This window comes from Rhipicephalus microplus, chromosome 3, assembly GCF_043290135.1.
Source record: "Rhipicephalus microplus isolate Deutch F79 chromosome 3, USDA_Rmic, whole genome shotgun sequence".
Lineage (NCBI taxonomy): Eukaryota > Metazoa > Arthropoda > Arachnida > Ixodida > Ixodidae > Rhipicephalus > Rhipicephalus microplus.
Genome location: NC_134702.1, coordinates 243,810,923 through 243,835,090, shown reverse-complemented (window position 1 = coordinate 243,835,090; position 24,168 = coordinate 243,810,923). Strand labels below are relative to the sequence as shown.

Here is a 24,168-nt window from a genome sequence, read left to right as displayed (position 1 = left end):
AGATGACGTCATTCAGCCCTCAAAAAGCCCCTGGGCGTCACCTGTAGTCCTCGTTAAAAAAAAAGATGGGAGCCTGCGCTTCTGTGTAGATTACCGAAAACTCAATCAGGTGACAAAGAGAGATGTGTATCCACTTACTCGTATAGATGACTCTCTCGACAGACTTCGACATGCTCGTTACTTTTCATCGATGGACTTGAGGAGTGGGTATTGGCAAATTGAGGTAGACCCAAGAGACCGCGAGAAGACTGCTTTTGTGACACCAGATGGCTTATATGAATTTAAAGTCTTGCCCTTTGGTTTATGTTCAGCGCCTGCTACTTTTCAAAGACTTATGGATACCGTACTTTCTGGGTTGAAGTGGAAAACCTGCTTGGTCTACCTTGATGATGTCGTAGTTTTTGTCGCAACATTTGACCAGCACCTAAAAAGACTTGAGGCAGTTTTACAAGCCATACGGTCCGCGGGCTTGACGTTGAAGCCTGAAAAATGCCACTTTTGCAATGAAGAGCTGCAATTTCTTGGCCACGTTGTCAGTCACGCAGGCGTTCGTCCTGATCCTGAAAAGATCGCAGCTGTTGCACAGTTCCCGGTGCCGACTGATAAGAAGGCTGTCCGACAATTCCTCGGACTATGTGCGTATTATAGGCGATTCAACGCGGACTTCGCACGCATCGCATCACCGTTGACCCGCCTCACGAGAGAAGACGTTGCTTTCCAATGGAGCAACGAAGAGGAAGCTGCTTTTAAGAACCTCCGCCAGCGACTACAGACGCCTCCAGTGCTTGCCCACTTTGATGAGAAAGCCCCAACGATGCTACACACGGATGCCAGCAATATTGGTTTGGGAGCTGTGCTTGTGCAGCTGCAAGAGGACACAGAAAGAGTAATCGCCTATGCAAGCCGAACACTAACACGCGCCGAGACTAATTACTCCACGACTGAGAAGGAATGCCTCGCCGTGGTATGGGCGGTCACAAAATTTCGCCCGTATTTATACGGCCGCCCTTTCAAAGTCATCAGCGACCACCACTCACTGTGTTGGTTGACAAATCTTAAAGATCCTACCGGGAGATTAGCGCGTTGGAGTCTCAGGCTGCAGGAGTACGACATGACTGTCGTACACAAGTCAGGAAAGCGCCACATAGACGCCGACTGTCTATCCCGCTCACCCATTGAATCGGCAACTCTATCCGATGAGGAGGAAACAGCATTTCTCGGTGTGCTTGACTCAACCGCTATTGCACAGCAACAACGTGGCGACCCTGAGTTACTTGCCTTAATTAATTACCTGGAGGGAAGATCTCAGAAGGCACCAACTGTTTTCGTAAAAACGCTGTCATCATTTTGCTTACGGAGCGGAGTGCTATGCAAAAGAAACTTCTCTTCGACAGGATCTGCGTATTTGCTCGTCATCCCAGCAGCCCTTCGCTCCGAAGTACTCGAAGCATGCCACAACGAGGTGACTTCAGGCCACTTAGGTTACACAAGAACGTTGGCCAGAGTACGGCAGCGCTACTTCTGGCCAAGACTGACCGTTGCCGTAAAACACCATGTTCGTACTTGCCTCGACTGCCAGCGACGGAAGTCACCGCCGACTAAACCAGCTGGCCTTCTGCAGCCCGTAGAGGTCCCAAGAACACCATTTGACCACATTGGCATGGATATTTTGGGCCCACTTCCTACTTCTACTGCTGGAAACCGCTGGGTTATTGTCGTGACTGATTACCTTACCCGTTATGCTGAGACAAAGGCTATCCGGAGAGGTACAGCAGCGGAGGTGGCACAATTTTTCATCGAGAACGTTGTCCTGCGGCATGGTGCACCAGTCGTCGTAATCACAGACAGAGGAACCGCATTTACGGCAGCTTTTTTGGAACAAGTCCTCATGCTGAGTGGAACAACCAATCGCAAGACCACCGCCTACCACCCGCAAACGAACGGGCTTACAGAGCGTCTGAACAAAACAATTGAAGACATGCTTTCAGTGTACGTAGACGTCGAACACAAAAATTGGGACGAAATCTTGCCATATATCACGATTGCATACAACACTGCCAAGCAAGAAACAACCCAGATGACCCCGTTCAGCCTAATTCACGGAAGGGAAGTACGAACCATGTTAGATGCGATGCTAGCACACGAATGAGACGACATCGAACCGGACGCCGAGATGTTTACAGAACGAGCGGAAGAAGCAAGGCAACTAGCACGCCTGCGAATCCAGCAACAACAAGAGTACGACGCGAGCCGCTACAATTCTCGCCGCAGAACAGTCGTTTATCAGACCGGCGACAGAGAATGGGTTTGAACGCCCATACGGAAACGAGGACTCTCTGAAAAGCTCCTGAGGAGATACTTTGGGCCATATCTAGTACTGCGACGACTGAGTGATGTTACCTACGAGGTCATCCCCGACAGTTCATATAGTACGAGGCTTCGCCAGCACCGTCCTGAACTAGTTCACGTTGTGCGCATGAAGCCTTATGAAAGGTAGTGACTGCGCAAGACACTTCTTAAAGAACAGACAAAAAAAACTGCACTACTGGTTTAGCATCGAGGCGATGCTCATTAAGAGGGGGGGGGGGGGGCAAATGACGCGTGTGTACTGGTGGACCAAAATGACAATAAGGGGATTTGGCGGACACCAGGTAGTGGAGCTCTGGCTGATTGAAGATAAAGAAGGCGATTTTGCTGTTCGGCTGCTGAGAGTCGCTCTGTCAACGTTTATCTGCCCTTGGTTCGCGCTGCACCGCGACAATATATATATATATATATATATATATATATATATATATATATATATATATATATATATATATATATATATATATATATATATATATGTACACACACACACACACACACACACACACACACACACACACACACACACACACACACACACACACATATATATATATATATATATATATATATATATATATATATATATATATATATATATATATATATTTCATCGACAGGGCCAACCTGTCAGTTGGCCCTGTCGATGAAAAGAGCTAGCGGGGAGGAGCGGCAAATATGTAGTTGACAGTTATACAATCCGTGTAGCTCATGTATCGTTTCACAACAACCATGATGCGACAGATAGCGCAGGTGTATCTTTCACTCTTGTATGAAAGAACGGCAACAGTGCGCACTATGCGCCAGATTGTCAGTACATAACAGCGTAGACAAACAGAGTGTCTACGCCGTTAGTATATAGCAAGCGGTGATGAGCGGCTCCTGTTTGTGTGCTTGCGTCGATCAAAATTTGCTGCTACTGCGATCGTAAATTGGCGCGCACTGACGCAGATTTCACGGGCTCGTTCACTCTCGCTTGTAGCTTATTCAGGACCTAGCAAGAGTGGACGTGTAAACTTCTGTAAGGAAGAAAGGGCTGAAGAGGCTTTAGGGTCAAAATGTATATACACCATTTGCGTTAACATATTTTGTGCTTGTAGTACCGCGAGTAATTTGAAACCGCAATTCGGGCGATACATAGAGTTTCCTATGCATACATGAGACGGAACTCTAGTGCTGGTGTTCCTATATGGAAGCTGCCGCACGTGGCGCTTCCGTCAGCACGTAATGGATGCACCGACGGGTCCACTGTTAAAGGGAGCTCCTCCGTGCATGTCATGATCTGATTTCACGGCCTGTCAAAAGCATAGTGACTTAGATTTTCATAAGACCACTGGTGATTAACAGCTCTGACTTGTTTGGTCAGACAAGTGCCATGCATGAACATTAGTTCCTTATTTACTTCTTGTAAGAAGGCCAGCAAAATGAAGGGTGCTCATTGTACCGCTCGCTTTAACAAAGAACTCTACTGTACACGAGTTCATCAAAACGCCGTACTTTCAGCTTCTTTTAATTGTCTTCGGGTGGCCTACGTACGCTTTGTAGCAAAACAAAGTTTAGCAAATGTTCAACAGTTCCACTTCACCAACTCAACTTTTTTGTCTCACTAATCCAAATATGCTCGCGAAGTCCACAATGATCCGTGCTTTTATCGGAAATAAAAAGACGTAAACACAACAATAAACAAAGCCACCAGTGTGTTCGCAGCTGCAAGCACGAATCAATCATATGGTTGCTGGACGATCGCAGTACCGTAGGTTGCTCCAGACACAAGTGGGAAACTGTCTAGATGTTATGCTCTTCTAGCGTTGTCAAAAATGAAGTGCAGAGTGGGACGCTCTTCAGCAAACTGTTGCTATTGCAACCACACGTTCGTTTATACAAAGCGCGAAACATCTTACACAAATGACAGCTTGATATTGCAGCGCCTGTTGTAGCCTCGGTTGTAGCCCTCAAGTGCATGCAGAAAGGATCTATACCACTTTTAAAAACCATATTTCACTCTACATTTTTATATTGCTTCGCTGGCGCGCACACAGAAGCCAATGAAAAGGCGGTGCTTGCGAGTGTGCTTTAGACAGGATACTGCGCGTAGTTCCCATCATATACCTGAAAGCTGTAAATTTTCGCCTATCCGAGTTTCCCGTACGTGTAATCGTATGTCGGTTCGCTTTTAATTAAAGCATTTTTATATGTTTCTTTACGGCACAACTCTACGGTGACCGTTTTCTAGTTTTTAGCATGACAGGATGCTGTCTGAACGTTGTGAAATTGTTATGGTGAGAACATTGTATAGGTCATTTCAAGACCGTGTAGCAAAATACCTTTTAGGTTTACCGATAACTACTTTGTGATGTTGGATTGCGGGCGTTGAACCTTACCGAAGGTTCGAGTATTTTATGGAAATTTACAAGGTTTTCGTACCCTTAATTTTCCCCCACCAACTTCCAACTAATGCTCTCATACCGTTTGGGAATCGGGAATGCATTATAACTGCAATAACGCATGTTGGGCCTCGGAGCCTTGTGCCAAGAATCCTGTCATTTTGATTGATTCGGACCTCTCGCAGGTTGTCTGGTACCATTATTGCTGCAAGAATGCAGGTAAAATATTGCTCAGCAACAAGCCACACATATGCTGATGGCCAGTTTGGAAGGAACTATAATAAAAACTAAAAGTGCAAAAAAGTCGCACTGACGCACGCCCCCCCCCCCCCAAAAAAAAAGAAGACAAAGAAAACCCACAAACACATGTTCTGGCTTGCGTTGTGACTCGTTTATATATTGTGAATCAGGCTGATCGATCAATGGGCCAGTTGGTATGGTTCCATATTTCGCTGTATCCATATGTCACGGGGTCGTGACGTGGCTGAAGACAGGAGACTTCGTGTTGGGATTTAACTGTTTAATTGGACGAACCTGTGCCCGGTAAAGGGAAAGTCCAATTACAGCAGCAGTCTCGCACAGATAGCACTCTCGGACTGATAGCGGCGAACGGAGCGTCGGCCTTCGATCAACAACTGACAAGCGGCGAAGTGCGTCTGCATTTAAACTCTTGCCGTCGAATGTTCTAGCGTTATTGCTGGCGGTGGCGTAGGTTCCAGAACAATCTGTACCGTTCGCACAGTGGGCGTGTTCTTATCGAAATGATCTACTACAAGCCGGAACCTTCTCGAAAATGGCAGGCGTGGTTTGCGCTGAGAATTTTGTGGTGTTTTGGGAGGATAACAAAACTTGGGAAATGAAACGTGGCATTGCCCCCCTCTGAAAAAAGGCATCGTCCCGATGATTTAACTAAAGATGAAGGTACAATAATAATGCAAGAAAGAACAATGAATAAATTACGATACAACAATGATACAAAAAAACACTGTTTCAGTTTGTTAACGCGCATGAAACGGCTTGAGGCGCGCGACATGGACGACTTCAGGTCGCGATCGGCTTCGTTGAGAGTTCATGATGCCATCGGGGACAACCTCGTAACCAAGTGGGCCGAGACGTCAAACCACCCTGTACAGTCCGATATACTGTCGCAGAAGCTTTTTGCTTAGTCCACGTCGGCGTATCGGCGTCCACACCCAAACACGTTCACCGGGCTGGTATTCCACGAAGCGTCGTCGAAGGTTGTAACGGTGGCTGTCGGTCGTCTGTTGATTCTTGATACGGAGACGCGCAAGTTGTCGGGCTTCTTCGGCGCGTTGAAAGTACTCGCTCACATCGAGATTTTCTTCGTCGGTGACGTTGGGTAACATGGCATCGAGCGTCGTTGCCGGGCTCCTTCCGTAGACCAATTTGTATGGAGATATCTGCGTCGTCTCCTGCACCGCCGTGGCCCCGCCGCGGTGGTCTAGTGGCTAAGGTACTCGGCTGCTGACCCGCAGGTCGCGGGTTCAAATCCCGGCTGCGGCGGCTGCATTTCCGATGGAGGCGGAAATGTTGTAGGCCCGTGTGCTCAGATTTGGGTGCACGTTAAAGAACCCCAGGTGGTCAAAATTTCCGGAGCCCTCCACTACGGCGTCTCTCATAATCATATGGTGGTTTTGGGACGTTAAACCCCGCATATCAATCAATCAATCCTGCACCGCCGTGTTGTATGCGAAAGTCACATACGGAAGAATGTCGTCCCACGTCTTGTGTTCGACATCGACGTACATTGACAGCATGTCGGCGATCGTCTTGTTAAGCCGCTCGGTGGGGCCGTTGGTCTGTGGGTGGCACACTGTCATCTGGCAGTGGTTTGTTTGGCTGTATGCCAAGATCGCTTGAGTTAAGTCGGCAGTGAATGCCGTTCTTCTGTCGGTGATAAGGACCTCCGGGGCGCCGTGACGAAGGACGATATTTTCGACGAATAACTTAGCTACCTCGGATGCACTGCCTTTTGGCAGGGCTTTTGTCTCGGCGTGGTGGGTGAGGTAGTTGGTAGCTACAACGATCCACTTGTTTCCGAAAGCCGACGTCGGGAACGGCCCCAGTAGGTCGATACCGATCTGCTGGAAAGGTCGGCAAGGTGGATCAATTGGCTGCAGAAGTCCCGCTGGCCTTGTCGGCGGTGTCTTGCGTCGCTGACAGTCCCGGCATGTCCTCACATAACGAGTGACGTCGGTGGTAAGACGTGGCCAGTAGTACCTTTCTTGTATCCTCGCGAGCGTGCGAGAAACACCGAGGTGCCCTGCCGTCGGATCATCGTGCAGGGCCTGCAGGAGCTCTGGTCGCAGCGCTGAAGGCACCACAAAGAGGTACTTAGCTCGAAGCGGTGAAAAGTTTTTCTTTTGTAGAAGACCGTTTCGTAGAAAGAACGACGCAAGTGCGCGCTTGAATACCTTCGGGACTTCGGCGGTCCTGCCTTCGAGGTATTCTATTAGGGTCTTAAGTTCCGGGTCGGCCCGCTGTCGTTCAGCGAAGTCGTCGGTAGTTGTCGTTCCCAAGAAGTAGTCGTCATCCGGGTCGTCGGGTAGCGGTCGGTCGACAGGCGCACGAGAGAGACAGTCGGCGTCGGAGTGTTTTTTGCCGGACTTGTAAATGGCAGTAATGTCATATTCTTGAAGTCTCAGGCTCCATCGTGCGAGGTGACCTGAAGGGTCCTTCAAGGTGGCTAGCCAACAAGAAGCGTGGTGGTCGCTCACAACTTTGAAGGGCCTGCCGTAGAGATAGGGGCGAAATTTCGACGGAGCCCAGACGATGGCGAGGCACTCCTCTTCTGTTGTGGAATAATTTGCTTCTGCTTTGGATAGCGCTCGGCTGGCGTAACTAATAACCCTTTCAAGTCCGTCAGCCCTCTGCACAAGAACGGCGCCAAGACCTACGCTGCTTGCGTCAGTATGTATTACTGTCTCGGCATATTCGTCGAAATGGGCAAGTAACGGAGGCGTCTGGAGGCGGTGTTTACGCTCCTGGAAAGCGTGTTCCTGTGGTGTTTCCGACTTGAACTCCACGTCGGCCTTGGTAAGATTAGTGAGAGGATCGGCGATGCGGGCGAAGTTTTTCACGAACCGCCTATAAGAGGAGCACAGGCCCAGAAATCGGCGCACGGCTTTCTTGTCAGTGGGCGGCGGGAAGTCGGCGATGGTGGCTATTTTCCGTGGATCGGGACGAACTCCAGACTTGCTGATAACGTGCGCCAGAAACAAGAGCTACTCATACGCAAATCTGCACTTTCCTGGCTTCAGTGTGAGTCCGGAAGTCTTGATGGCTTGAAGTACAGCTTCAAGGCTCCGAAGATGCTCGTCGAAACTCAAGGAAAACACGACGACGTCGTCCAAGTACACAAGGCAAGTCTACCACTTCAATCCTGCCAGTACTGTATCCATAACGCGTTGAAAAGTTGCAGGCGCTGAGCAAAGGCCGAAGGGCATCACCTTAAACTCGAAGAGGCCGCCTGGTTTTATAAACGCCGTCTTTTCTGGGTCTCTTTTGTCGACTTCGATTTGCCTATAGCCAGTCTTGAGGTCCATTGACGAACAGTACTTGGCGTTATGGAGCCGATCAAGTGCGTCGTCTATTCATGGGAGAGAATACACGTCCTTTCTTGTGATTTTGTTCAGGCGGTGATAATCGACGCAGAAACGTAGGGTCCCATCCTTTTTCTTCACTAACACCACGGGGGATGCCTATGGACTTTTGGAAGGCTGGATAATGTCATCCCGCAGCATTTCATCAACTTGTCTCTTCATGGCTTCACGTTCTCGCGTCGAAACCCTGTACGGACTCTGACGGAGTGGTCTGGCATTTTCTTCAGTTATGATGCGATGCTTCGTGATTGGGGTCTGGCGAATTTTCGATGACGACGAAAAGCAATCTTCGTATTGCAGGAGCAGGGCCTTGAGCTGTTCTTGCTTATCGTTCGGAAGTCTGGGATTGACGTCGAAAGCTATGGGAGGGGCTTGGTTCCTCTGAGCAGGTTCCGCAGAATCGGCGAGGGCGAAAGCACTGGTGGCTTCGACAATTTCTTCGATGTATGCGACCGTTGTTCCTTTGTTCACATGTTTGTACTCATTGCTGAAATTCGTGAGCATAACCGTTGCTTTTCCTCCCCGCAGCTCTGCAATTCCTCTTGCGACGCAAATATTTCGGGTGACCAGCAGATGCTGACTGCCTTCAACGACGCCTTCCAAGTCAGGTGATTTAGGAGCGCCGACTGAAATAATGACGCTTGAGCGAGGCGGAATGGTGACTTGCTCTTCCAGCACATTCAAGGCATGGTGTCCTGACGGCGTGCGTGGCGGTAGTGCTTCTTCTGTGGATAACGTTATCGACTTTGTTTTTAGGTTGATGACAGCACCATGGAGGCATAAGAAGTTCATGCCAAGGATGACATGTCTCGAGCAACGCTGTAGGACTACGAAGTCTGTAGGATAAATACGGCCGTTAATGGTGACTCTCGCTGTGCAGATTCTTGCAGGCGTTACGAGATGACCTCCGGCTGTGCGGATTTCCGGGCCTATCCAAGCTGTCCTAACTTTCTTTAACTTCGCGGCGAACGACCCACTGATGACAGAATAGTCGGCTCCAGTATCGACGAGAGCGGTCACACTGTGGCCGTCGATAAGAACGCCGAGGTCGCTAGTTCGCCGTCTCGCATTACAGTTAGGACGTGGCGTCGGGTCACGGCTGTGTCGGCTTGTTCCGCTGCTTCCATGTTGCGTCGTCAGGCCACCTTCGGTAAGTGAGCTTTCGCCGTCAAGGCTTTGCCTGGTTGGCGTTGTGTTCGGAAAGCTCCGTCGCGGCGTCGTCGTCATCGGAGGATCTTCGGTAGTTCGTCGCACAGCAACCGCACCTCCACCGGTTGCTGCCCTTAGTTTCACGGATACGGGCTAGGAGACCGGCCCCGTGTAGGGCCAGAGTACTGCCGGTGGTGCGGTGACGTGCGGCAGCTGGGCGACGGGGAACGCGAAGAGCTTCGTGGTGTCCACCGAGTTCCTGTCAGGTAGTCGGCGATGTCACGTGGTCGTTCTCCTGGCTGTGGACGCGGTGCATTGACGGCGAAGCCACGCAGTCCCATCCGTCGGTACTGGCAACGGCGGTATGTGTGTCCGGCCTCGCCGCAGTGGTAGCAGAGCGGGCGATGGTCAGGGGTGCGCCAGACGTCAGTCTTCCTCGGTGCACTACGCTGGGTCACTGGCGAACGGTATGACGTCGGTGGGGGTGGTGGCGGCGGTGGCGTCTGTCGACGGAAGTGGGATGGGGCGGCGTTTTGGCGTGGACGGGGAGGAGCGTTGTGGCGCAGTGCAGCGGCGTAGCTCATAACTTCCAGCTCGGGCAGCGGTGCGTGGGGAATTTGAAGCGATTGCCGAACTTCTTCTCGCACAATGTCGGCGATTGAATCCACTTGAGGCTGCGCCGAAGGCAACAGCTTGCGCAGCTCTTCCCGCACGATCACTTGGATCGTTTCACGCAGGTCTCCGGAGTTACTGGCTTGAGCAGCAGCGCAGTCTGCAGTCAGGCGACGATTATACTGTCTGGTGCGCATGTCCAGGGTCTTTTCGATAGTGGTCGCTTTGGCTACACGTTCTTGGACGGTTTTCGGTGGGTTTCTCATCAGTCCCGCGAAGAGCTCCTGTTGGATCCCTCGCATGAGGAAACGAACTTTTTTCTCCTCAGGCATGTCTTGGTCAGCGTGACGAAATAGTCGGGTGATTTCTTCTGTGAAAATGGCGACATTTTCATTTGGTATTTGAACCCGGGTTTCTAATAATGCAGCGGCCCTCTCTTTGCGAGCGACGCTCGCGAACGTTTGCAGGAATGCGCCGCAGAAAACATCCCACGTTCGGAGCATGAACTCCCTATTTTCGAGCCAGGTCCTTGCGGTGTCTTCCAAATAGAAGAACACACGACGCAGCTTTTCGTCATGGTCCCAGTGGTTGAGGGCGGCCACACGGTCGCATGTTTCTAGCCAGGAATCCGACTCTTCGAACGATGACCCATAGAAAATTGGTGGTTCCCTGGGTTGGTGCATGACCATCGTGGGCTGGGACACTGCGGTTGTCATTGTCACTGCAGTCGCGGTCATGGCCTTGGTCTTCCGCGCCTTGTCTTGTAGAAGCCCGTACTCCGGTGGTAGCCCTTGCTGTCGGCGGCTTGTTCGCTGCTCCTGGTTGGCGTCGGTGTCTTCTCCACGACGTGGGCTGGGTTCACGGCTTGACGGGGGCGTCCGGTACATGAACGAAGCAGCACCTCCACCAGATGTCACGGGGTCGTGACGTGGCCGAAGACAGGAGACTTCGTGTTGGGATTTAACTGTTTATTTGGGCGAACCTGTGCCCGGTAAACGGAAAGTCCAATTACAGCAGCAGTCTCGCACAGATAGCAGTCTCAGACTGATAGCGGCGAACGGAGCGTCGGCCTTCGATCAACAACTGACAAGCGGCGAAGCGCGTCGGCATTTATACTCCCGCCGTCGAATGTTCTAGCGGTATCGCTGGCGGCGGCGTACGTTCCAGAACAATCTGTACCATTCGCACAGTGGGCGTGATCTTATCGAAACGATCTACTACAGTCCGGAACCTTCTCGAAAACTGCAGGCGCGGTTTGCGCTGAGAATCGTGTGGTGTTTTGGGACGATAACAAAACTTGGGAAATGGAACGTGGCAATATCTTCGTCATGTAGTGTGCACTGTTCTAAATAATATGAGTAGGCCTTTTGTGCGCTGCTTTATCGCTATCAGCTAAGCTGAAAGATACTAGCTGTCTCTCTTAATCTCAGAGGCGGTGGTCCTGCTGAGTTACGCGGAAGATACAAGGATAAGAAAATTGCAATCTTCTGTGCGCGCACGAGGCTGACAGAAAAAAAAAGGCGGGGATAGATTCGTTTTTCAGCGCCTGATATTATCTAAAGTCTGTACGACACGCGTAAATCAGAGGGGCGAAAGGCTAGTCGCCAGAACGCAAACTATCGCGATTGGTTCATATCTTGCGCTGAAGGCATAGTTTAATCAATTACATTGTCTTGTGGCCATGCATGCGTAGCCCAAAGTGGCAGATGGCTTTGGAAAGTATTATGAAAGCACATGTATAATGTGACAAGGCGTATTTCAGGATATCTGTGTAAGCACTGCCGAGACAGCGATTTCACTCTTCTTTAATGTAACGTGAGGGCGCATCGCAGATGTGGTGATAAGTCACTCGAGAAACCAGGGAAGCCAGAAAAAAATGGTCTTTGCAAGGGCTACGGAGGAAGTACGGGCGCAGCTGCCTTTGAACAACAGCTGCATTAGTCCCATTCAATATGGCCCTTTTAGATAAAACACTGTGTTTCCTATCGTTTTAGAGGTGAATCTCCTTAACGCGTGGGTCTGTACATCCTCCGTCGTTGTCCTACGTAGCCACCTAGATTGGTTATGGGAGATGGCGGTGCTTGGAGTGTTTAATAGAAGGACGCACGGACGAACGGACAGACCGACTAGAAGACGAACGGACAGATGGATGGATGCACGGATGTATGGACGCACGGACAGACGGAAGGACGCATGGATGGGCGCACGGATGCTCATGCGGACGGACGGACGGACGGAAGCATGGACGGGCTGACGGACGCTCCGCCCCACTCATCATCATTCACTCCGGGGACATGCTGTGATTTTTCTATTGCATTTCGGCAATATATGGTAAAGTAGGCTACGTTAGAGCCGGCTATCTCAACATCAGGGCAGTAATGTACAAGTTAAACACAAAAAAATGTGCAGGTCTCACATACAGTTGGAATCGATGATATGCGAAGCACGATTGAGAAATGTTGATATGTAACTTTGAAATCACTACAACGTTACGAGGTGGAGGTAAATGATGCCGTACATGACTTCCGTGTCATGATTATCAAGTTCGGATGTGCCGTTTACCTTCGTCATCAATTCACATCACGTATACCATATTGAGTACATGTGGAGCTAGCCAAATGGTCACCAGCACGCCTGGTATGTTGTCATGTTTTTACATTACACATGTGCCAGCATTATCATGTTTACACAAGTCATATATTTCGTCATCCATTGATATCACGTAACACCATATTTAGTATATGTGGAGCTAGCAAAACGGCTGCGAGCGCATCATGAAGGGCCCACTATATTTCAATGTAGCGTTGACGGGCGCAAGCTGGGCACAGCGACGCACAATAGCCAAGCATGAGCTCTCTATAGTCTGGCGCCAGGCGCGACCATCGTCCGTCAGCGCGGCCCGACGGCAACCAGTGCGGAATGTGACACACTGCATTTCGCGCGGATGCGTTACTCAGACAACACTGCGTCTCCCTCTTTTCGTGACGGAGGAACGCCGGATGCGCTGAAACGCGCATGCGTCAAAAAATGCAGCGCGGTGCGCGGCTTCGAGTGACAGGACCGGCGCCTAGCGTGGCACTTCTGGCGTGACGCGATGAAATGAACGCCGGCGAGCACGCGCACCGCGTCACATCGAAATGTATGGGCTCCTTGAATGTGGCATGTAGTCATGTTCTCACATGACACGCATCTCATGCTTATCAAGTTTGCACCAGTCACATACCTTCGTCATCCATTGGCGTCACGTAATACCAAATTTGGCGTATGTTAAGCTGTGAAATGGCCGTAAGCGCATCATCAGTATCGCATGTGGTCATGTTACTTGACACGCATGTCGTGATCATCATGTTTAGATGTTTCATTTACCTATGTCGTCCGATCGCGTCGCGTAATACCGAGTTTGGTACATGTGAAGTTAGCGACTCGGTGACGAACGCGTCATGAACGTAGCATGTAGTCATGTTGCTACATGACACGCATCTCATGTTTATCATGTTTGCACCAGTATCATTCCTTCGTCATCTATTACCGTCCCGTAATACCAAATTTGGTATATTTGAAGTTCGCGAAACAGCCGCCAGCGCGTCATGAGCGTGGCATGTACTCATGTTTTTACGTGACACGTATCTCAAGATTATCATGTTTGCACTCACATACCTTCGTCATGCATTCACGTACTGTAATACCAAATTTGGTATATGCGACGCTAGCGAAACGGCCGCGAGCGCAATATGAGCGGGGCATGTAGTCATGTTGTAACATGACTCACATGTCATGATTTTCATGTTACTTTGTCGCTTGTGTTCGCCATGCAATCATGACATACCATACCAGTGTTGCAACATGCCATGTAAACTAAACCACCGCAAGAGCTGCAAGACAATAAAATGTAAATCATGACATTCATGTAATACATGTCGTGATTTTTATGTTATGACTAGTGAAAGGTTTTTTCATGCAGTCATGTCATCCCATACCAAGTTTCGTATTGATACCATTATCGAAATGGCCAGGAGAGCGAAAGGTGGTAGGCGGCTAGATAGATAGATAGATAGATAGATAGATAGATAGATAGATAGATAGATAGATACTCTCAAAGTCGCCGAAGTTCACTAAGAAATGCTTCGCATTTAAAAGTAGAAAGGTTAAGGAGGATAAAAGATGAAAAAAATTGGCAGATCCCATGTGCAGTGGGAATCAATGATATGCGAAGCACGAATAAGAAATTTTAAAATGAGACTTTAAAATCAGCACAACATTACGAGGTGGCAAATGATGCCTTATATGACTTACGTGTCATTATTATCATGTTTGGATGTGTCGTTTACCTTCGTCAAATGATAACAAATTTAGTATATGTGGAGCTAGCGAAACGGCCGCGAGCACGCTATGAGCGTGGTATGTTGTCATGTTTTTACATCACACGCCTGTCAGGATTATCATGTTCACACCAGTCATATACTTCGTCATCTATTGACGTCACGTAACACCAAATTAGGTATATGTGGAGCGAGCAAAACGGCTGCGAGCGCATTATGAAGGGCTAAATATACTCCAATGTAGTGCTGACGCACGTGCACGCTCGGCACATTGACGCTACATTATCCAAAGGCGAGTACTCTAAAGCGTAACGCCAGGCACGACCAGTGTATCTCGGCGCGGCCTGACGGCAACCGGTGCAAATTGCGACATGCTCCATTTCGCGCTGATGTGTTACCCAGAGAACACTGCGTCTCCCTTTGTTCGTGACGGAGAAACGCTGGACGCGCTGATACACGCATTCGTCAAAGCAACACAGCGTGGCGCGTGCCGGCGAGGATATGGCAGGACTGGCGCCTGGCGTGGAACACCGGCGTGACGCGACGAAATGAACGCCGGCGAGCACGCACACCACGTCACGTCGAAATGCATGAACGCCTTGAATGTGGCATGTAGTCATGTTCTCACATGACACGCATCTCATGATTATCATGTTTGCAATAGTCACATACCGTCGTCATTTTTGACGTAACGTAATACCAAATTTGGCATATTTGGAGCTAGCGAAACGGCCGCGAGCGCATCATTAGCGTGGCATGTAGTCATGTTGTTACATGACACGCATGTCATGATTATCATGTTAGGGTCTGTCACTTGTGTTCGCCATGCAATCATGACATGCCATACCAGTTTTGCAACATGCCATATGAACAAATCCACCGCAAGAGCTGCAGGACCATGAAATGTAAATAATGACATTCATAACATATATCATGATTTTCATGTTATGACTAGTCAAATATGTTCTTCATACAGTCATGTTATGCCATACCAAGTTTGGTATTTATACCATCATCAAAACGGCCAGGAGAGCTAAAAGTCGTAGGCGGCTAGATAGATAGATAGATAGATAGATAGATAGATAGATAGATAGATAGATAGATAGATAGATAGATATGCTCAAAGTTGCCGAAGTTTGCTAAGAAATGCTTCGCATTTAAAAAATAATTAGAGGTACTATGTATATACTATATGCAGTATAGGGCTTATAATGCCTAAAGGAGCACACTAAGTATGGTCATAGTCTAGTTCATAATACATTTAATACATTTAATACATTTAATGATTATTTGAATGAATACATTTAATGATTATTTTGTGAGCAATTCTAATTCTTGTGCATCTGCTGATATTACAAAATTTATGCCTGATAGCAATCCATCTTCCTTTTTCCTTCGCCCATTTACAGAGTCTGAAGTACTGTCAGTTTTTCTTTCGCTTAAAAATAGCTCAAGTTGTGACGTTGAGGGCATGCAGGTTCGTCCAATCAAGTATGTGCTTGATTTAATTTGTCCATATCTTACCTACATCTTTAATCTGTCTATGGCGAGCGCTATCTTTCCCAGGAGGATGCAGATCGCGAGAGTTTCTGTGCTTTTTAAGAAAGGTGACATAAACGATATCAAAAATTATAGACCTATTTCGATATTACCAGTATTATCCAAAGGGCTGGAGAAACTTATACACGTGCAAATGTCTAATTTTTTCGATAAGCACAATCTTATATCTACAGCCCAATTTGGATTTAGAAAACACCTTTCTACTGAGTTAGCCTTGCTACAACAAAAAGAATTCATTTTAACACAATTTGAAAGCAAGAATCTTGTGCTCGGCCTTTACATTGATTTCAGTAAAGCATTTGATTGTATCCATCATTCCATACTACTTAAAAAACTTGAAACCTATGGTATTCGCGGGCACTGCTTAAACCTCGTGAAGTCGTATCTAGATCATCGCCATGAGTACGTCCAGATTGAGCATTACCGTTCAGACTTAAAACACATCAGCAGAGGCGTTCCTCAAGGTAGTATTCTCGGCCCATTTCTTTTTATAGTTTACATCAATGACCTAGTAAATATCTACAGTGATGCGAAATACGTTATGTACGCTGACGACGCTAGCCTATTTTTTTCGTCACCTGAACTTGGTAGCCTTCAGAATAACACCAACACTGCTCTAAGGGCGCTCCAAGAATGGTCAGCAGCAAACGTTTTGCAAATTAATACTAAAAAGACAAAAGCCGTGATTTTCAGACCAAAATCTAAGCAGATAACCTGCGATCACATCACCCTTCTTTACACAAATGAAGCAATAGAAATAGTGAGTAGTGTGAAAATACTGGGAGTTACCTTCACACAAAATATGCTTTGGGATTTACACATCGAATCAGTTTTAGGCAAGCTATCTCGTGTGGTTGGTATGATGGCGCGTCACAGATTGATATTACCTTTTAAAATAAAGCTTCTTGTTTACAATGCGCTCTTTTTTTCTTCCTTGTATTATTGTTTTTTGGTATGGGGTACGACGACATATACAAATCTTGAAAGACTTCATGTACTGCAGAAAAAATTTCTACGGGCGCTTTTCAATGTACCCTACAATTCCCATACTTCAGATTTATTCTTGAAGGGAAATGTCATCCGCGTGTTTACCCTATACAATTACAAGTTAAGTATAGCGTTCAAACGAGAGATAAAAGAAAACCTAAAGTTTTTCCACGAGTTATCTCATCTTGCCAAAAACACCCATTCATACGGCACTCGTTACATAGAACAGTGGAAGGTGGTCACTGCGCGGACAAGCTATTCTATGCAGAAGCTATCATACACGCTGCCAACCCTTTTAAATTCATTTCATAAATTACACATTGAATTGAAAATAACTTCTGCACGAACACTGCGCGAGCATTTCATCAATTCATGCTAACATAGTAAATAGTGTAAAATATTGCTTTTTTCATTCTTCCTTACTGATGTGTTTTTTTAGACATATCTGTATTCCGAATATGTGTTTCTTGTGATTTTTTTTTCTCTTTATGTGAATGTTTGCCATCGCTGCCTGCACTGTAGGGGTGGCTGCGGGCCTCTGTCAAGTTGCTTGTGCCTTCAAGCAACTTTTACCCGCAGTCTCCTCCATCGCTGATGGAAATAAAAATTATTATTATTATTATAAATCGGGGCCACTTTGCGGATAGAGTCCGTACAGATAGCGGCAAGGTATAATATGAACTAAAGACAACTGATTAGATTTGTGTCCTTATAAAATGATGGAGGGCGCTCACTGCGCGCATTTGATTATCGGAATGTGGCCACGGTCCAAGTATTTTTGCAAACGTAAATGGCCGCCTGTTGAGTCGGTTCAAGCGATCCCCCAGTTCAGCGCATTGTTGATCTTATTGCGGACATTCTATAAAAGTAAGCTCTTCTGACGCATCGACATGATCACAGAGGTTGCAGTGTGGGGACGTCCTTCTTTTTATGTGGCATAGAAAGTGAGGAATTTATATATGCTATTCGTATGTATCGGCTGTATATATCCTATCGTGGATTGCGTAAACATGGTCTGCTGCTTCATTGCTGCTTTTTGTTGTTGCTGCTTCTTTCGTTGTTCGGGCGCCTGTTGTATGCTTTCGGCAGTGGCCCAACAAAAAGATTAGATTCGTTCAGGGTGGTGCCTCGTGTTAGTTATTGTTTATTTCTGAGTTGAGTGCGGGTTTTTCTTTACTTTTTGATAAAAGAGCTACAAGATAAAAGTACATTAAAAATATGCGATGTCGGGGCGCCACTTCTGATACATGTGATTTAGAATAAAACATCACAGACGTTGAAGTGCAACACCACCGGTATGTTACTATTCATTCAAAATACAAGAATTTAAGGCTTTTTTTTTATCTGACCACTGTATAGAACTAAATATAATAGCAAACACAGGTCTTGATATTTCATTTCCTAACATGTGGCTGAACGTAACAATAAACCCCTTGCTTCGGTGCTTGAGCTCCGGGCTTCAGCCGTAGGAATTTGTTGATGTTCTTTTTATTTTTCTTCGCGAAACAAAACAAGGGCAATCCTTACCTTCTGTTTTTATAAGTATTCTTTCTTTAGGAATAAAACAATATTTACAGAACAGGTTGGCTTGCAGTATTATTTAATTAGTGTAAATGCTCTTCACGGTACACATTCAGCTGTTTAACCTGAACGAACAAGCAAATAACTACTGCACACTGTGTATTGCATATTCGCTTTTCTTGTTTTTTTTCGAACAGTTAGGTAATACATCAAATATTTAAACTTTGATATTGTAAGCACAGTATTCACGTTTAAACGAATGATAGACACTGTATTGTGGGGCCTTAAGTGGAAAACATGCTTATGTTACCTTGACGACATTGTCATGTCTTTTCAACATTCGAACAGCACTTGTAGCGCCTAGATGAAGTTATGACGTGTCTCGCAGCTGCTGGCCTTCAGCTCAACACCAAAAAGTGCAACTTTGCAAGCAAAAGTATTAAATTACTCGGACTTCTCGTCAGAAAAGATGGAATTTGGCCTGATCCCGACAAGATTACCACCGTTCTTCACTTCCCGGTGCCTCAACGCGCCAAAGGGCTCCGATGCTTCCTTGGCGTTGCATCGTACTTCCGGCGCTTTATACGAGACTTCGTCATCATTGCTGTGCCACTTCACCAACTTCTTTCGTCGGGAGTGCCATACGTATGGTCGGACGAATTCCAAATGGCTTTTGACTCTTTGAAACGAGCCCTCACGTCTGAGCCAGTGCTTTGTCATTTTATAACGCTGCACCCACTCTCCTTCATACTGATGCCAGCGGACACGGACTCGGTGCTGTACTGTTGCAACGAACAGAGCGTTATGGCGAACGTGTGATCACTTACGCTAGTCGCACCCTCACAGCAGCTGAGAAAAACTACACCATCACCGAGCAGGAGTGTCTCACTGTTGTCTGGGCCATCCAGAAGTTTCGACCATATCTTCACGGCGGCCACTTTACCATCGTCACTGACCACCACGTTTTGTACTGGTTGTCGACGTTGAAAAATTTGTCTGGACGTCTCGGTCGCTAGATACTTCGTCTCCAAGATTACGGGTTCGACTTTACCTACAAATCCGCAAGAAACACAACGATGCCAATGCCCTTAGCCGGTGTCCTTTACCATCCTCATCAGGCACTCCTGGCCTGTCGCCAACTGTCAGTATACCCATCAAAGCATCTTCGTCAGTTCATTCACTCGCCGCTGTCGACTGTATTTCTGCCTTCAGCAACGAGATGTTCGCATCCCGCCAACGCAGCGACACTTACTGTCGCTCTATAATGCAGCGCCTGCAAGGCTCCTCTCGTCCTCCCAACGCCCACGCCCATTGACAGCTGCGGAACTTCAAGACTGAAAACTCAATTCTTTACCGCTTTGTCTTCCACCCCGAAGGTCAGTGCTGGGTTCCTGTTGCTCTTGGTTCCCCAAGGGCGCAGATTTTGGAGCTGTTTCACGATGACCCCAAGGCTGCTCATCTCGGTTTTCAAAAAAAAAAAAAACTATGAACGCATCCGCAGTCGCTTTGCCTGGCCTGGGCTTTCCATTTGCGTAGCGCGATATGTTGCGTCATGCTCGCTCTGCCAACGCCGCAAGCGACCCACTTCCTCTTCGGCCGGTCTCCTACAACTTCTCCCGTGTCATGACGCTCCCTTCGATGTCATTGACATTGACCTCTACGAACCACTACCAATATCAGCTAGTGGCAAGCGCTGGATTGTCACAGCAGTTGACCACTTAACAAGGTACGCCGAAATAGCTGCACTTCCTTCAGGATCGGCAGAGGACATTACCACATTTTTCTGGAGGCAATCTTTCTAAGACATGGTGCACCACGCATCCTATTGAGCGACCACGGCAAGGCGTTTCTATCGAAACTACTCGAACAAGTCCTACACGCATGTAATGCGATTCATAAGACGACATCCAGCTACCATCCCCAGACTAACGGCCTCAAAGAGCGCTTCCATCGAACTTTGACCGATATGATATCCATGTATATCAACGCCAACCACACCAACTGAGATACCATCCTGCCATTCGTGACTTTTGCTTACAATACCACTACGCAGCGCACCACGGGTTATTCCCCATTCTTTCTCGTCTATGGCCGTCAACCGACATCTCCGCTCGACATCTCCTTTTTTGACGTCCCGGTGAACTCGTCATCGTCATCGAGTGAGCAAATAATCTCTCGCCAGGCCAATTGTCGCCGACGCGCCCGCCTCAATACAGAGTCACGCCAAAAAGAGCGGACGACTCGCTACGATGGCGTCCACGGCGTAGTTCACTTCAATACTGGAGACGAAGTACTGTTGTGGACCCCAACGCGGGTTCCCGGCCTGTGTGATAAGTTTCCCTCACGTTTCATCGGCCTCTACGCTATAGTAGAGCAGACGTCTCCTGTTAGCTATTGAGTAACCCCTGGTGTCATGCCATCCGCTGGCCGTTTTCGTGGTACGGAGGTACGTGTCGCGCTTAAAACCATTCGTTTGACGTATACCACCGTCATAAACAGCGGCCAGATTGGCCGCTTCCGCGCGTGGGGGAAATTAGCGTAAGCACAATATTCGCACCGTTTGATCTTCATCTTGTTCATCTGTATATAATCATCATCACGAAAAACGTCGTCTCCGTTCGAAGCGTTGATCAGGTGATTCGGCCTAATAAACACCGTCAAGCTAAATTGCTGTCTCACTATTTTTCTTCTTTTTTTTCTGCAAACTTGATATCGGTATTTCAAATCAAAATTAAGTTACAAAAAATTTGTAGGAATGACGCAATGCTGAAAGTTTAGGGCAAACTCACCTTATAATCGGCCAATCCCCTTCTTTTGGTGCGAGCCATTTGCACAGGGAAACAACAACAAAAACAACAAGACCCCAACGCTGCTACTGTCTTACAGAGTGGATGATGATTATATACAGATGAAGAAGATGAAGGTCAAACACTGTGAATATTGTGCTTATGGCCGTTATACTAGCTATTCGTAAACTTCCTCCGACTCATTCGACAGCTGTGATAGTGTCCGACTCGTATTCCGTGTGTTCATTTTTACCATCGTCTTCGACATCAGCAGTACTAGAAACTTTTAAATCATTAATCCCAGCAAACATTCGTCTAGTGCGAATGATATGGGTGCCAGGCCATCGTAGTATATTTATAAACGAGATGGCTGACACACTTGCGCGAACATCTCTTGATCTTCCGATTGTGCCAATAATGCCTCCTACAGCTTATGTAACAGCAGGGAAGTTTAGAAAACTTTCCCTTCTTGAAGACTCATCAAAAATCATGATACCGAATCCAAATTTCTCGCACCTGCACTTCACATGAAATAATAACTGGTGTCCCACGCGTAAATTGGAAGTCTTGATAACGAAATTACGTTGCCGTGTACCACCTCTTAATTTCTACTTAAACAGGTCTGGTCTGGTGCTATCCCCTCTGTGCTCAAGCTGTAACGAACCTGAACATATCGACCATTTTCTTATCACATGTCACCGTTTCAAAAATCAAAGAAAAAACTGCTTCGAAATTTTATTCAGAAAACTAGAAATATCACTTAATACTCCCAATATTTTGTCTTTTGGGGCCACTTCATTGGGACACAGCGACAGGAACATCTGCGGGGCTCTCTGCGAATTCCTATATAACACAAGAAGATTACCTTGCTGAGTCAGCGATCAGCTCTCGAATTTTACTAGCCACACTACCACTTAATATTTAGCTGATACACTGCAGTGATTCAACTTTCAGAAGAATTTCATATAACGATTCCACCTGAGATATTCAACAAATTCTATTCTTTCTCCCCCCACTTTTTTCCTTTTTTTACATTGCGCCAAATTAATTTCACAGTCAAAATACAGTAATCATATTCCCCTAGTCTAGAAAACCTAAAGGTATTGACTTGCATTAACCACCGGCTCCTTGGCCAATCCCCCTTAGTGGGTGAGAGCCACAAAAGACAGGACCAAGCAAGCAAGCAAGCAAGCAAGCTTACAATATGAACAATTCTTGACCAATTTCGTCATGTGGGCATGGGCTATACAGGACAGAACATCATCGTCGTAATCACCACCATTACGTGGATGCGCGTGATCGCGACCCCGAAGAGGACAAGTAACAAGAAAGGCTAGCGGCAAAAAAAGAAGCTTGCCAGCTTGCCATAGCACATGCCTACTGCTCTACCTTTTCACCACGGTAAGCCAGGTTCACATAGCTCTCGTTTCTGACACAGTATGAATCACAGAACGTAGTGGCATAAGTTTATTTACGCTTGAAACAATGAAGAGCAAGCTAATCCCATACCGAGTGCCATCGCGAACTATGGCTCTACTCAAAAAGTGTAAATGAGCACTCTAGGCTCTTTTCTGAAAGAAATTTTAATTTGGTGTCTTTTCACAGCAAGCCGAAGAAGCTTAAGAGAAAAAAAAAACTTTGGTGAGGTGCCCTGAAGCGAGCTTGGTCACCTTGCATTATTCGAGAAAACAATATTTCATGCCTGCTTCTCCGCATTTTCGTTGCTTTTTGTAATGTGGAAAATTGAAGGGTGATGCCACATTCAATGTGCGAGTTTTTCCTTGCTACCATTCTTTTTGTGTTCAAAGGCGCATTACAGAGGTGATACACCGCCTCGCCGCGGTGGTCTAGTGGCTAAGGTACTCGGCTGCTGACCCGCAGGTCGCGGGTTCAAATCCCGGCTGCGGCGGCTGCATTTCCGATGGAGGCGGAAATGTCGTAGGCCCGTGTGCTCAGATTTGGGTGCACGTTAAAGAACCCCAGGTGGTCAAAATTTCCGGAGCCCTCCACTACGGCGTCTCTCATAATCATATGGTGGTTTTGGGATGTTAAACCCCACAAATCAATCAATCAAAGAGGTGATACACCGCGAAAGGCAACGCACCACGTAATGCACATCCTGCGATTAGAGCATTTCGACGATAGTGCCAGTTGTAAGTAATGTGAGTTGCTTTTGTTTCTGCTCTGGTGCACTTTTAGATCTATCAGAGAACCGCTAAATCTGCGCGTGTTCTTGAGGGTATTAAACCAGGAGGAAGAAAGTGGGTCTGTTTTCTGCAACCCTTGCGCGTGCAGAGCTTGTTACCACAGACAATTCCGGACTCAGTTGAATGCATGTTTTGAGGACAGCTGCTATAATCGAAGCTGTGTACATCGAGAGCGGCGCAGAGAGCTTCGGCGTTTGATGAGCAGGTCAGCGTGGCGCAGTGCTGTCTTTTATGAACCATGCATCGAACTATCCAGCCATATCACTGTTTTTGTACAAGCTCTGAAGTAAGCTTGGTTATTCGCATCATGCGCGAAATCTTATCAAAGTAATCTACCGCAATCGCGAGCCGCAATCTGCGCCGAGCATTGCTGACAGTCTGTGGGTTTACACCACCAAGCCATTTCGAAAAATGGAATCACGCCCTCGAAGTCTTCCATGCACATTAAACCGCTAGATATCACAGTGAGTCCCAGAAGGCAGCCGATAATTTTCTTCGAACCTTCTTAAAGGGGCCCTGCAGCACTTTCTGAGAATGGTCAGAAAGTGCGGCCGATTGGTAGTTGAGGCTCCCGGGAACACGCCAGCCAAATGTTGAAACGCAGCACGCGGCCTGGAATTCACAATAAAGCATCAAAACCAGCTAAAAATTGC

General features: G+C 47.3%; 1 protein-coding gene across 5 annotated transcripts in view; it reads left to right on the top strand.

Moving 5' to 3' along the window:
- LOC119162457 (uncharacterized) overlaps positions 1–24,168 on the top strand; it is a 202,953-nt gene that overhangs the window by 13,195 nt on the left and 165,590 nt on the right. The window contains exon 1 of one of the 5 annotated variants that reach the window (XM_075890868.1): positions 22,471–22,709. The exons of 3 other annotated variants lie outside the window; for them this stretch is intronic. In XM_075890868.1, coding sequence (XP_075746983.1) covers positions 22,682–22,709 — 28 coding nt within the window. In that variant the 5' untranslated portion in view covers positions 22,471–22,681. Of the gene's footprint in view, positions 1–22,470; positions 22,710–24,168 lie in introns of those variants that run through there. One more of the 5 variants, XM_075890867.1, reaches the window with a different exon arrangement.